This window comes from Pelophylax lessonae, assembly GCF_965119305.1.
Source record: "Pelophylax lessonae genome assembly, chromosome: 6".
Classification (NCBI taxonomy): Eukaryota; Metazoa; Chordata; class Amphibia; order Anura; family Ranidae; genus Pelophylax; species Pelophylax lessonae.
In genome coordinates this window covers 260,258,693-260,274,022 of record NC_138773.1, presented here as the reverse complement: position 1 = coordinate 260,274,022, position 15,330 = coordinate 260,258,693, and the positions used below count along the sequence as shown (strand labels likewise).

Genomic DNA, 15,330 nt, shown 5'->3' with positions numbered 1-15,330 from the left:
TGTGTGCGAAGACACAGCTGTCAGTTCCCCATGCATCTCTATGGGGGAAATCGGATGGGAACGGACCGTCGGTCCGTTCTCATCCGATCCCATCCGATCCTATCCGATGGAAGGATGGAAAATAGGGGTTCCATCCGTCCAGAATTGACGGATCGGATGTCAGCGGACATGTCTCCGCTGACATCCGATCCCCCATAGAGATGCATGGGGGGACCGTTCAGATCCGCCAAAAAAACGGACAGGCGGATCTGAACGGTCCGCCTGTGTGAAAGGGGCCTTAAACTTGTTGATCCTGTCAGTTAAAACTTCTGTTGCCACCGCCTGTTTTAGGCTAACGACACTGTCCTAGTGCAGCTTTTTTCAACCACGGTTCTTCCTGAGGTTTCTAGGGTTTCCTTGAACAGTGTGCAATGATGAATTGACCCCATATCTTCACTGACCACAAATGCAAGCGGGGCACTTTTACACTGGTCATTAATGTTAGGGGACTGCGGTTTTTACTGTCGGTCTTCATTTCAAAACTATTACTTATTATTTCTGGTCAGGAGGGTGTAAAATCATGGGGGAGATTTATGCCTCATACACACGTTCAGATAATCGTACGATAAAATTCGCTTTCGACCTGATCGCACGATAATCTGATTGTTAGTACACAGCTTTTGACAGCTGATTACGACAGTTCGTCCAACAAAATCTGAAGGGACAAACAGGAAAACTTCTGTTGTACGATAGCCTAGCGAACGACAATCATTTAATCAGTGCACTATGCGTCCGCTAAAAATCGATCGACAAAGACTGCGCATGATCAAAAACACTAAAATAGCACGGAAAAAGCCTGGCTGCCATTGTTTTTGTTTTGCACTATCTGATACGTAGCTGCACAACCAGGAAGCTTTTCCAGAATCATACGACAAAAATCCTACGTTTATATGCATTGTTGAATTCGATACTAGTATCATGCAACAAAATGCGAACGATAAGTCGTGTACGAGGCATTACTATAGCTGGAGTGTGCAAAATTTGGGGCAATTCTACGTAGAAACCAATCATTTTCCAGGTTTTATTGTCAAAGCTTAATTGAACAAGCTGAAGTTAGAAGCTGATTGGCTCCCATGCACAGCTACACCAGATTCTTTGTGTACCAGTTTTAGTAAATCAACCCCAGGGTGTCAAATATACTCAGTATGCCTATTTATCTTTATATTTAAAGATGAATTCCAGGAATTGATGTTTTTATACACACCGGTAGTTACATTGGTCCAGCTTGAACCAATGTAACTATGCATACACCATACCCCTTATGCCCCTGATTGCTGTAAATCGCTGAAGTAGAAACTGCTACTACAGTAAACTCCACTTGCTTCTGGATCCCATGCTGAGCGGCTGCCCTACTGCACTTTGAACACAGAAGGTCGGCTGCTTGGCATGGACACCATTCAGAGAATGTTTTTTGCCTCTTTTGAATGAATGCCTGATTGAAGGAGTGACATCACCTCCCCGGCTCTCCACCTTGTCCAATCAGAGAATGCCTTTTAATCATTCAGAAAATGCAAATAATTCTCTGATTGGTGCCCATGCTAAGCTGTTGACTTCCTGTGTTTAGAATGCAGCAACGCAGTTACTCAGCACAAGATCTTGAAGCAAGTGGAGGTCACTGGTGTAGCGGGGTCTACTTCAGTGATTTCCAGCTTCCAGGGACATTGGCCAGGTTTGGTATATACATAGTTACATTTCTCCAAGCAGGACCAATGTAATTATGTATAAAATATCCAAACCTGGAATTCCTTCTTAAAACATTCTACATTTTAGTGATTGTGCTGATGTACCGTGAATTGTAGGTATATTTATTTTTGGCAGAGGTTCGCTAAGACCTGAAAAATATTTCAAGGGTTCCTCCAGGGTAGAAAAGTTGAGAAAAACTTCTCTAGTGGCTCCTTAAGCCCAATAATCATTGTCTCTTGCTTTGTAATACAAGCTGATGTTCTAGTGCACAGCGAACCAGCACATTTAAAGGAGATCTTTGGTCACAGCGTACACTTTCATTTTATAACATCAGCATTGTAATTTTAATACAAAGAATATTTTTTTTTTAGCAATCCAATATTACTTGAAAAAGCTCCTTTCATGTTGTGAGTTCTGCTAGCTGTCTCTGTCCACAACTTCCTGGATTCCCAGCATGCTTTGCAACTTCCACTCTGCTGTTTACTTTCAGTTTCCAAGGTCTACATATCCTATGGCACCTTGCTGCCTGCAATCGGTGATTCCTGTAGTGACTCCACCTCCTGAAACCCCTACTCTCAGCGCCTCTGTAGTTCGGAAGGCAGGCTCTGTGAAATATGTGGCACAGCAGTGCCTACTCACAGGGCATAATGAATATGTGTCACAGAGCATATGGTTTTACACTTTTACCATAGCTATGCCTAAACTAGAGACAAACCTTCAACGGCAACTCCGCTTTTGTGGGATAAAATAGCAAACAATAAAAAAATATTAATAAAGCATATACAATTTCTACACATGTCATATTGTAATTGAATGTTATTACAGTTTGCCTTTCCTTTTCAGTCTGAAGCTCTGTGATTTTCTGTACAATCCAAGGCGAAATAGCAACCTGCAGTTGTTTTGTACACAGGTGATGTACAGAACACCCCACAGAAAGCTTTTTCATTCGTTTGGAATGCTATTATATATACAGTGCCTTGCGAAAGTATTCGGCCCCCTTGAACTTTGCGACCTTTTGCCACATTTCAGGCTTCAAACATAAAGATATAAAACTGTAAATTTTGTGAAGAATCAACAACAAGTGGAGTGACATTTATTGGATATTTCAAACTTTTTTAACAAATAAAAAACTGAAAAATTGGGCGTGCAAAATTATTCAGCCCTCTTAAGTTAATACTTTGTAGCGCCACCTTTTGCTGCGATTACAGCTGTAAGTCGCTTGGGGTATGTCTCTATCAGTTATGCACATGGAGAGACTGAAATTTTGTCCCATTCCTCCTTGCAAAACAGCTCGAGCTCAGTGAGGTTGGAGGGAGAGCGTTTGTGAACAGCCGTTTTCAGTTCTTTCCACAGATTCTCGATTGGATTTAGGTCTGGACTTTGACTTGGCCATTCTAACACCTGGATATGTTTATTTGTGAACCGTTCCATTGTAGATTTTGCTTTATGTTTTGGATCATTGTCTTGTTGGAAGACAAATCTCTGTCCCAGTCTCAGGTCTTTTGCAGACTCCATCAGGTTTTCTTCCAGAATGGTCCTGTATTTGGCTCCATCCATCTTCCCATCAATTTTAACCATCTTCCCTGTCCCTGCTGAAAAAAAGCAGGCCCAAACCATGATGCTGCCACCACCATGTTTGGCAGTGGGGATGGTGTGTTCAGGGTGATGAGCTGTGTTGCTTTTACGCCAAACATAAAGTTTTGCATTGTTGCCAAAAAGTTAGATTTTGGTTTCATCTGACCAGAGCACCCTCTTCCACATGTTTGGTGTGTCTCCCAGGTGGCTTGTGGCAAACTTTAAACAACACTTTTTATGGATATCTTTAAGAAATGGCTTTCTTCTTGCCACTCTTCCATAAATGCCAGATTTGTGCAGTATACGACTGATTGTTGTCCTATGGACAGAGTCTCCCACCTCAGCTGTAGATCTCTGCAGTTCATCCAGAGTGATCATGGGCCTCTTGGCTGCATCTCTGATCAGTCTTCTCCTTGTATGAGCTGAAAGTTTAGAGGGACGGCCAGGTCTTCGTAGATTTTCAGTGGTCTGATACTCCTTCCATTTCAATATTATCGCTTGCACAGTGCTCCTTGGGATGTTTAAAGCTTGGGAAATATTTTTGTATCCAAATCCGGCTTTAAACTTCTCCACAATGGTATCTCGGACCTGCCTGGTGTGTTCCTTGTTCTTCATGATGCTCTCTGCGCTTTAAACGGACCTCTGAGACTATCACAGTGCAGGTGCATTTATACGGAGACTTGATTACACACAGGTGGATTCTATTTATCATCATTAGTCATTTAGGTCAACATTGGATCATTCAGAGATCCTCACTGAACTTCTGGAGAGAGTTTGCTGCACTGAAAGTAAAGGGGCTGAATAAGTTTGCACGCCCGATTTTTCCGTTTTTTATTTGTTAACAAAGTTTGAAATATCCAATAAATTTTGTTCCACTTCATGATTGTGTCCCACTTGTTGTTGATTCTTCACAAAAAATTACAGTTTTATATCTTTATGTTTGAAGCCTGAAATGTGGCAAAAGGTCGCAAAGTTCAAGGGGGCCGAATACTTTCGCAAGGCACTGTATGTATGTATATATATATATATATATATATATATATACTGTATATATATATATATGCTTATTTTGAACTTAGGTTAGAACAAAGCATGAGCCTGAGGATATGTTCAGTCCCGTTACTGGAACATCAGTGTTCATTTTAGTAGAGACAGCATGACATTTATTTATAGAAACATAGAAGAGTGACATCAGGAAAAAAGACCTAGTGGTCCATTAATTCTACCCCATATACACTGTGTATATATAATACTCTCTAGGATTAGATTTTAACTTTCCTCCTGCTAGTTGGAGGTCATATCTCCATGTTTTTGATCTTAGCTCCATATTAAAAATACTAACCTCATCAAGTTTATGTTCTTGCATATTCTTTTTTTTTTAGTTTCCAATCGCTGTAAAGATATTTGTTCCCACCTATGCTTGCTGAGGCCAGGAGGGTACACGTGTTCCTGTCCGCAAGGGGCCCGCTTCATGGAGGGCAGCACCACAGAGTGTGATGCAGGTATTTTACAACATACACATTACAACTACAGATTGCATTTACTGCCAGCTAATGGAATAGATCAGGGCTGGTGAACTGAGATATGCTGCTAAATTACATCAGTACAGCCATTTCATTAAAGTGGGACTCCATCCAAAATGTTTTTTCTAAGCTTGAATAAAGTGGAGAAGAATCAGGTTTCTTCTGCTGTCTCTGTCCCCTTTTGGGACATTTAACAGTTGCCACTGGGGATATCTTACAACAGGGATACCTGTTCTAGTAATAACTGTGGCTTTTGGGAGATTTCCACTCCTTCCACTTCCTGGTGTGTCCCTCACACAAAAAATGATCTTCGCTTGGAACAGAGAGAATAGGAATTTGATAGTGGTTCTAACATTTTCTCACTAGTCCCACTCGCTTAGTTGTCAGGACAGTGACATTAACCAATTGACCTCCAGAAAGGTTTTACCCCCTTCATGACCTGGGCATTTTTTTTCTATTCAGCACTGCGCTACTTTTACTGGCAATTGTGTGGTCATGCAACACTGTACACAAAAAATATAATTTCCACAGTGACAGGTGTGGCCCTGCCCACATTTTCACAGTGAAAGGTTTGGCCTCACCTTACATTTACAATAGTGTCAGGCCCCACCCACATTTCCAATAATGACAGACCCCACCCACATTTCCAATAGTGACAAGCTCCACCCACATTTACGCTTTTTCATGTTCCTTGTGTGTAGAGTTACCAATTAAACTTAAAAAATGTATATACATAATTAAAAAAGACCACCACTAAATACTATAGGGCAGTGCTATAGGAGTATCTTGTGTATTAAATGGGTACCCAGTAGAGATCAACCGATTATTGGCAACACCGATATATCAGGGGCCGATATGCACTTTCCCCCGATATATCGGAATCAGCCCCTGAGGTTACCGATATTGCCGATATTTAGTGAAAGTGCATGTCCTGGGGTGATGCCTGCAGCTAGAGGCATCACCCCGGTACTAGTGTCCATAGACGTCGGATGGCTGACTTGTAATGACAACTGATGTGGCTGAGAAGCTGCTCGGCTGTCATTACAAGGAGCGGGAGGGGACGTCCCCCCCTCCCTCCGTCTTCCATGGCTCACCCGGGTCTCCCGTCCCACCGGGAGACCCCGGCATCCTACCTCCACTGCCGCCGCCGAAGAGAAGACCCAGTGTAGCATGAAGATGTGTCCCCGTGAAAGCCGGTATCCCTGCCGCAAGTGCGCATGCGCCGGTCTCCATGTAAAAAAACCCGGAAGTGATGTCATGACATCACTTCCGGGTATTCTGCGCCAAATTCAAAAAACTGACAGCATTCAAAACAGCCAAACTTGGAGTTTTGAATGCTTTTCAGTGCCTAGGAGGGGTTTGGTGTCTTTTAGAACCCCAGATCCCTCCACAGGGAGTAACTTTGGAAAAAAAAATATTTTTACATGTCCGAAAATATCGGCCGATACCGATATCGGATGACCAAAATATCGGTATCGGCATTAAAAAAATGATATTGGTCGATCACTAGTACCCAGCTCCACGAATATCCTCTGGTGATCTTCTTCACTTGAAGAATGAGGTGGGGCTGCCTTAGAACATGTGGCCGCGATAACCTATGACAATTTTGCTGGAACCAAGACAGGCGGTAACAGTTTCTGTACTAAGGGAAGATGATCACCAGAGGAATGTCACGTCAGTGCTGCAGTGGCAAATAAATTGCAAAAGTTGCCACAATCACCTCCTACCTGAAACAGAAATAATTTGGGGGTTTTTAACAATTAACATCCCAGATTTTTTTTTCTTTTCTAAAACAGATTATTTTTTTACTATCAATCTTAAGGTGGTGTATTTATAAAAAGTTTTGTATAACAAATCAAAAGTGCATGTACATTCTGTGCAAGTGGGCTAAAAAGAATAGTGGGTTATTTTCTGTGCTGGTCAAATGATCAAATAAAAAATACCACATTTGGAAACTAAAATACCACAGTAGGAATTCCCTATCCTACTCAGAGTTGTATAAAGTACTCGAAACCCATACTTGAGTAAAAGTACAAGTGCTTGTTTAAAAAGTGACTTGAGTAGAAGTGGAAGTGCTCGATCAAAAAGTGACTTGAGTAGAAGTACTAAAGTATTCAACATTTTTTGTACTTAAGTATTGCAAGTAGTTTTTTTTTTTTAAATTTTGCTACTCAAGTACTGAAAGTAAAAGTACCAGTAGTTTTGAAAAAAAAATTGCTACTCAAGTACTGAAAGTAAAAGTACAAGTACTGTGTTATGTAGTTATTAAAGAAAGAAGTCAAAAGTTTGAACATCATATTGTTTTTTATTATTTCAAATGCAGCTTTTATTTATACATACAGTAGCATTTATTTTCGTATGCGCTGATAATACACATGTTTTGAGCTTCATGAAACCTGCAATCTACTGTTCTGGCAGTGGTAATTTGTATAATTGTAACGAGTAACTATGCAGCACAAAAAAAAAAAATATTGGAGTAGAAGTATTGAAATCATTGAAAAAATGTAGTGAATTAAAAGTGGAAGTAGGAGAAAACAATTCTACTCTAGGAAAGTACAGATACCGCCTTTCGGTACTTAAGTACAGTAGTGAAGTAGTTCTACTTAGTTACTATACATCTCTGATCCTACTTAGTATCATTTAGTGGCCAATATATTGTCTGTTTTAATTTAATGAAAAACATTCAGCCTGCCCAGAAAATAGCTTAATAACATTTGTTTATGCCCAATAATGACCCATTCACACAGAAAAAATGTATATGCACTTTCACTGGGCAAATTGCTATGTGAATCTTTAAAAAATACACCCCTAGGTGTGATTCAAGTTTAAATAGGACAGGTCTTTTTACAATGTAGCTGTGAATATTGCTAAAAGAGGTCATATCAAAGTGAATCTCTCACATTTGATACATTTTCACAATGTTGTAGAATACAATGAAACAATGGTAAAGTCACTTGTACACTTAATAAATAACCTCATTGTCAAGTAAACATCATAAGGTGCCTTTTGTTAATATATCTGGCATTATATGGTAAGCTGTATTGCGCTGACCATGTTGTGACGCTGAACACTGCAAATAGTAATTGGATAAGGCCCTGCCCAGACAGAACTTAGCCTTAAAACAAAATTCATAAATTCAGTAAAGACATGTTATTATATCTAACTGGTGATCTCCTACACATGAAGTGCTCTTTTATTTATGATAGATTCTCTCTAAGCACACAGTGGCTTTACTCCCTGCGTATGGCACATAACAGTTGCATGTACTGCTCACTAACATGCATGGCTTTCCATTTTCTTAGCTATTGAGTCTCCCCCAACCATGCCACCAGCATGCAGATGTATGCATGGAGGAACATGCTATTTTGATGAGATGGGCCTTCCAAAATGCAAGTAAGTTTTGCCTGATGGCTCTCAGTGGTAACCATTATGTGTTTAAGGGAATGTATATTCTTTTCAATGATTTGATTATGTACATGTAAATTAGATCATCTTGATATACACTCATTGGTCACTTTATTAGGTACACCTTGCTAGTACCGAGTTGGACCCCTTTTGCCTTTGGAACTGCCCTAATTCTTTGTGGCAAGGGGTTGTAAACATTCCTCAGAGATTTTGGTCCGCATTAACATGATAGCATCCCGCAGTTGCTCCAGATTTGTCAGCTGCTCATCTATGATGCAAATGTCCTGTTCCACCACATCCCAAAGGTGCTCTATTGCAGTGGTCCTTAACCCTGGCCTACAGGGCCCACTACCAGGCCAGATTTTCAAGATAACTGAAATACATCCCAGGTGATATCATTTGCTGCTTAGTGATTGCAGTACTCTAGTCTGCATCTCCCCAAGGTAATACTTAAAATCTGGCCTGTTAGTGGGCCCTGAGGACCGGAGTTGAGGACCACTGCTCTATTGGACTGAGATCTGGTGACTGTGAAGGCCATTGGAGTACAGTGACCTCCTTGTCATGTTCAGAAAACCAATTTGAGATGATTTGAACTTTGTGACATGGTGCATTATCCTGCTGGAAGGAGCCATCAGAAGATGGGTACACTGTAGTCATAAAGGGATGGACATGGTCAACAACAATTCTCAGGTAGGCCATGGCATTTAAACAATGCTCAATTGGTACTAAGGTGCCCAAAGTGTGCCAAGAAAATATTCCCCACACCATTACATGACCACCACCAGTCTAAACTGCTGATACAAGGCAGGATGGATCCATGATGTTTGTGTCAAATTCTGACCCTACCATCTAAATGTCACAGCTGAAATCCAGACTCCTCAGACCAGGCAACGTTTTTCCAGTCTTCAGTTGTGCGATTTTGGTGAGCCTGTGCGAATTGTAGCCTCAGTTTCCTGTTCGTAGCTGACGGGAGTGGCACCCGGTGTGGTTTTCTGCTGCTGTAGCCCATCTGCTTTAAGGTTCAATGTGTTGTGCATTCAGAAATGGTATTCTGCATATCTTGGTTGTAATGAGGGGTTATATGCGTTTTTGCTGCCTTTCTATCATCTCGAACCAGTCTGCCCATTCTCCTCTGGCCTCTGAAATCAACAATGCATTTTCATCCACACAACTGCCATTTACTGGATATTTTCTTTTTTTTTTGACCATTCTCTGTAAACCCAAGAGATGGTTGTGCATGAAAATCCCAGTAGAACATATGTTTTTGATAGACTCAGACCAGCCCGTCTGACACCAACAATCATGCCATATACAATGTCACTAAAATCCCCTTTCTTCCCCATTCTGATGCTTGGGTTGACATTTAGCAAGTCGTCTTCACTATATCTAGATGCCTAAATGCATTGAGTTGCTGCCATGTGATTGGCTGATTAGCAATTTGTGTTACCAAGCAATAGAACAGATATACCTAATAAAGTGGCTGGTGAGTGTATATAGTCTGATAAATAAGTCTTCATGGTTTAAATGTTGTTTTTATGTATAGCTTGTAATTGTGTATGTATATGTGGAAAAGCATGTTTGCCCATGACATCTGCATTACTTCTCCTTCCTACAATGAATGTCTGAGTCAACTCACTCATTAAAAGCAATGCACTCTTTGTACAGGGAATACCTTATCTTGAAGAGACTCTGTCACCATTCTCATTCAGGACCCAGTGATAGAGTCTGTGCAAATGTACCCCTTCGACCTATTGATACTTACCTTGCCAGCAGTCTCCTGCAGCTCCTTCTGCTGCCCCAGTCAGGAAAAATGGGGGCGCATGTGACCTCCAATGCGACAGACCTCATGTCCAGCGCCAGTGTCACCATAAGGCAGTATAGGCAGCTGCTTTAGGCTAGTGGGGGATATGGGGGGGGGGGTGGTAGAATGCACCTGTATAGACAGACCCTGGGGCTCCATGTCCTGGACTCTGTGCATCATTTGCCCCCTTCATCCCCCCATTTCTGGTTCCACTTACATTTCTTTGGTGCCCATTTTTCCCCCCTGCTCACCCACAGTGTTTTGCACTCTCTCCTCCCCCAACTCCACCTCATTTCCTCCCTCAGCCTGTATTTCCAGCGCGGTCAGTCGGGCTTCCTCTTAAATCATGAAATGTAATAAATTAAACTAAAAATATTCAAACTCAAGAATTTAAAATGTGAAGGTCGCAATAAGCATTATTTAAGAAAGTTGCTACTATTGGAACTCTAAATATGTATTGACTACTACATTGAAATTAAGTTAAAGTATCTGTTAATTTTTTTTTTTGCCTAAATCTTGAAAATATTGACCCGTGACCTTCACATTAGGTTATTACATTTTTATGAAAGATGGGGGAAGACCTTGAATCTGTAGCCCAGATAGCTGATTGCTTAAAGAGATTTACTATTGGGAACATCAGGCCTGTGCCTATAAGAGGAAGAGGCAAAGAATTGGCTTGTCCCTGTATAGTTCTCAGCCACGCATTTTTTTCATCATCAGTAGGAATAGTAATTTCATATCATAGTATTCTAAGTTAGATTATCAACAGGAAAGCAAGGCGATGAACCAGGGGTATAACTATAGGGGTCACAGGGGTTGCAATTGCAACCTTGTCCCATGCTTCGGGGGCCCATGCGGCTCCCCTGTGCAACTGGATAGGAGGGGTGAGGGCGACATATAGAGGAACCGATGCCCTCTATTTTCCTCCTAGAGCCGCTAAAAGTCTGCCTCTCCTCATCTCCCTCCTGCAGGTATTCATCAACTGCAGGAAAGGGGCCCGTAAATATGGCATTTATCAGACCCTTCCTTTTCTGAATGGACACAGTGAGTGATCAGTATGGACTGCTCCTGTGTCCCTTCATTACTGAAGCATGGCATACTGTATTTACTATGCTTTGGTTTGTGAATGCAGGAAGCTCTGTACAGAGTTATTCTTGTCCATTCATTCTGTAAAGCTGTGGCAGAAATCGAGTTTGAGGGCTGTGTCCTCAATCTCCTTTCTCTGTCTCAAAGATGAAACATCATAGGTCTGTTTGGATCCCTGATATTTTACCAAAGCTCCCCCAACGGGGCTCCTAAATATTTTTTTAAAAATAATAAAAATTAAAAAAACGAAATAAATAAAATAAAGTGGTAAAAAAGCAATTAAAAAAAAATACAAATAAAAATCTACGGAAACCAGTGGCAGAATTACAAGGGTCACAAAGGTCGCACTTGCGACCAGACCCTGGATTTCTATCACTGTGGGGGGGGGGGGGCAAGAGGGAAGAAAAGGGGCCCACTGCAGAACATGTGAAAAGGTCCCACTAAAAGGGCCCCTGTGATGGGAGTAAAGGGCCCCGGGATCAGTAAGAAGTGCCCCAGGCTCGAAGGGAAGGACCCCATCAAGGGTCAGGGGGGCCCATCATGGTTTCCTACATCTAAGCCCTGAAGGTTCTAGTTACACCTCTCCATCCAATGGCCAGTGTATAGGTGACCCTACTAGGGAAGAGTTACTTTCACAACTTGTATGCCTATAGTATCCAATATTAAAAATATATCCCTGGTGGCTAATGCTATAGTAAAGTCAGATTCAGATTCACAATTAGGCAGAAACTTGCCAAATGGGCTGGCCTGCCTTAGTGCTTGCACGACACTGAGTTAGTGCAACAATAAAAAAGGGCCTTAGTCAGGATACAAATGATCCGTAGGTTGGTTCTGTGCACTGCTAATTGTCATGAGACCCAAATTTCTGCATAGCCAACATATGCCATGGTCTAGGATTGTATGACTGTTAAGAGCACTACACAGCTATGCACAAATCATAACTACCGTTCCTGCCTGTCAAGCAAGGACAAGGACATCACCATTGCTTCCCCTACATAGTATGAATTTTGTCGGTGAAATAGTGAGCTTACTACTCTCAGTTCACTCACTCTAAGTCCGGACATCTAGAACTAAACTAGCAGAAACACCTTTGAAAACAGGGTGCTATCTTCTTTCTGTAGAATGCTGAGCTCCTCTTAAGTTCTCCAGCCTGCTAATGATGAATCTGTAAAGATTATTGATTTGCACTGTAAAAAATCTTGTAACAACTGAAGACTCTGCTCCATTGTCCTAATAATGCTACTGTCCTCCCATGATCAAACAAGGCGCTATAAAGAATAAACACTAGTTTTATTAAGTGCTATCTGACAAAGATGGCCCTGCACTGTACATGAAACTATACACATGAAAGAGAAAAGGAGGCGCAAACACCTAGTGCATTACCCGTGGACACCTTTAAAAAGTTTATTAAAATGCCAAAGACATACTCACAGACATGAAGAGCAAAAAATCGCATATAGAGAATCCACCACATGTGGAAATGAACATGTCCCTGTATTTGGACCGCTGACGTGTTTCGGGAGTCACGCTCCCTTCCTCAGAGCTCTACATGAAACTATACAACAGCTCTGCACACTTGCATATATGGCCTCTTTTTCCCTAAAACTAAACAAAAGTAGTTTTTAGCTAAATATTGTAAATATGAAATTCAGTTTTACATGCATTGTTTTTGATTTGCAGGTGTACATCAGGTTTCACAGGAAGCTATTGCAATATATCATATAGGGCTGGTTTACCTCCAGGAACAGGTACATTTCATGTACTCTCATTATATTTATACTCAGTCTTTTTGTCACTATTGTAGTAGCCCACTACGACTAAAATACAACTCAACCTTTATTCAAATAATAAAATCATTCTACAAAACCTATATGTTAGTAATATCTGAAAAGTACTAATCAGGTACCTAAATGTATATGGATTGTTCTACTGTCACTTGAAAAGAGGAAATACACCTTTAGACACACAAGCTTTTTTAGAGCACTCAGCACTCTAGTTTACCCTGACAAAGGCAATCTGGTGGCGGGACAAGTTGAAATAGATTTATTCATTAGATTTTTTACCAAAATTCTCAAGTACTATAGTCAGAGGCTTTAGTAATTAAAGGAGCAGCTTCCTCCCCATCCTTTTTGCACAGGACATTTAGATGATCTTATATGGGGATTATAGGCAACAATGTATGCACTTTCTAGATGTGACTATTTTTTAGCAGATTTTGGAGCTGTAATTTAATATTTGAATAAAGGCTGAATGTTATTGCAGTCAGGTACAATTTCTGGTAGTGGTAAACATACTGCTTTCACTATTGGTGTGGAAGATTAAATAGGTAAAAACCCAATCATCAAAAGTTATGTTCAGTCTTTTTTTTTTGTTAATCTAATTTTTTTTTGTTAAGCTTTTATTATATTATTACTTGGTAGTCCTGCCATTATGGTCCTAGTTTAGACACTGTGGGGGGGGGGGGGGATTTACTAAAACTGGTGCACACAGAATCTAGTGCAACTGTGCTTAGTAACCAATCAGCTTCTAACGTCAGCTGGGTTCAGTTATGGTTCTTTCACATGGGCTGAACGATTGGGTCCGCCTGTCAGTTTTTTAGGCAGACCCAATCAAACCATCCATTGCCAACATCCAATCTGATCATATCTGCCAAAACAGACAGATGGAGAATCTGTTCCTCATTCGTCTGTCAGATCAAATTGGATGACAGTCGAATGTAAAGAGACAGGCAGTCCATATACATCTGACTGCCTATAGAGAAAAGCGGGCTGTGTCCATGTCCATTCTGCATAAGTGAAGCAGACACAGACTTGTCTTCCGTATACTCAGCGGGAATCAGCAGGCAGATTTCCCTCTGAGCAGTCCTAGTCCACCCATGTGAAAGAGCCCTTAAGCAGTGACAATAAAACATAGAAGATGATTGGTTACTATACACAGCTGCACCAGATTGAGTATGCACCATTTTTAGCAAATCTCCTCCCCCTCTGTGTTATGGGGTGATAACACAGCATTCCTTTCTCCCAAATGTTTTACTACATTGCCACTTTGTCAAAGGAGCTTCAGATAGAGACTGTAAGCAGCTATTGATATTGTTTAGGCAGTCATGTTCCAGGATTGCCAACACTAGGAAGCTCACCCTAATCAATGACATGTAGCCACAACTGGAGTGAGCAGTAAACTGTATTTACTAGAAGAAACAAAATGATAATTGTTTGCTGCACAGTGCTTAGGAAAATTAAGAGTTGATTTATCAAAGGCACATGGGCTGTTCACTTTGAGGGGATTTCACTTTTAGCTGAATTTGATGAAGTTCTACTGAATGTCATTCTTCAGTTATGTGCAAGCAATATTTTTTTTTTTTTTATACTTTCATTGCATGTGATTGGGTATTATTTACAAAGTAATTTTTCACCAAAATTACTAAGCTATATGAAAATTCCTCTGTAGAGTAAAAACAGCCTATTTGCCTTTCATAAATCAATCCCTAACTGTCATCCAGTTATAATTTACATCTGATTTAAATTGGTACTTTCCTATAATGGATGCTAAATTATAGTTCTATTTCCAAGAGCTTTATGTGATGTTAATAGTATTGCATTCTTCTTGTACATGCAGCAGATTACTTTTCATGTACAGCTTGTTGCTGTAAATAACTATATTTTTGTTACCTATTTTTAGCTGCTGTTGCTGTGCTTCTTACTGTCGTTTTGATAATTATCATTTGTGCATTGGTGGTCGGCGGCATGTTCAATTACAGGCGAACAGGAAAACTGTTACCGGCCCTTCCTAAATTCCCCAGGTAAGAGCATCATGGCACAGTGGCAGCTCTGGGTATTAAAGCGCAACTTCAGTTAAACTTGATGAATTTTGCAAAAAAAATGCTATTAGCATGAAAAATTGTCAGTTATGGTATTTATCTACTTACCACAGAAAAAGCTGCCTCTTTCATATTCAAAAAGTAGGCTGGAAGGACACTTTCCCTTTTTTACCACCGCAGTCATTTTAAGAGTGGGCAGCTGAATCCAGCGCCCTTTGACTTGATGATCATTTTGCTGAATTTCCGCCCTCTATAATTGCAAATCGTGTTCACACGCAATGCGGCCGCTGGCGCAAGAGTGAAAGTTGCCATTATAGAGGGTGGAGAAATGGATGGTCTGTGTGGCCCTGCACATGCGCAGTCCAGGTGCTGTGCGTGTGCCCTGAGGACAGAAAAAGAAA

General features: G+C 40.9%; 1 protein-coding gene across 1 annotated transcript in view; it reads left to right on the top strand.

The window, feature by feature from the left end:
- The window catches only part of LRP2 (LDL receptor related protein 2), a 369,604-nt gene that overhangs the window by 333,801 nt on the left and 20,473 nt on the right, over nucleotides 1-15,330 (top strand). Inside the window, exons 71-74 of the mRNA XM_082260064.1 lie at nucleotides 4,680-4,799; nucleotides 8,123-8,213; nucleotides 12,793-12,860; nucleotides 14,791-14,911. Coding sequence (XP_082116190.1) covers nucleotides 4,680-4,799; nucleotides 8,123-8,213; nucleotides 12,793-12,860; nucleotides 14,791-14,911 — 400 coding nt within the window. The remainder of the gene's footprint in view (nucleotides 1-4,679; nucleotides 4,800-8,122; nucleotides 8,214-12,792; nucleotides 12,861-14,790; nucleotides 14,912-15,330) is intronic.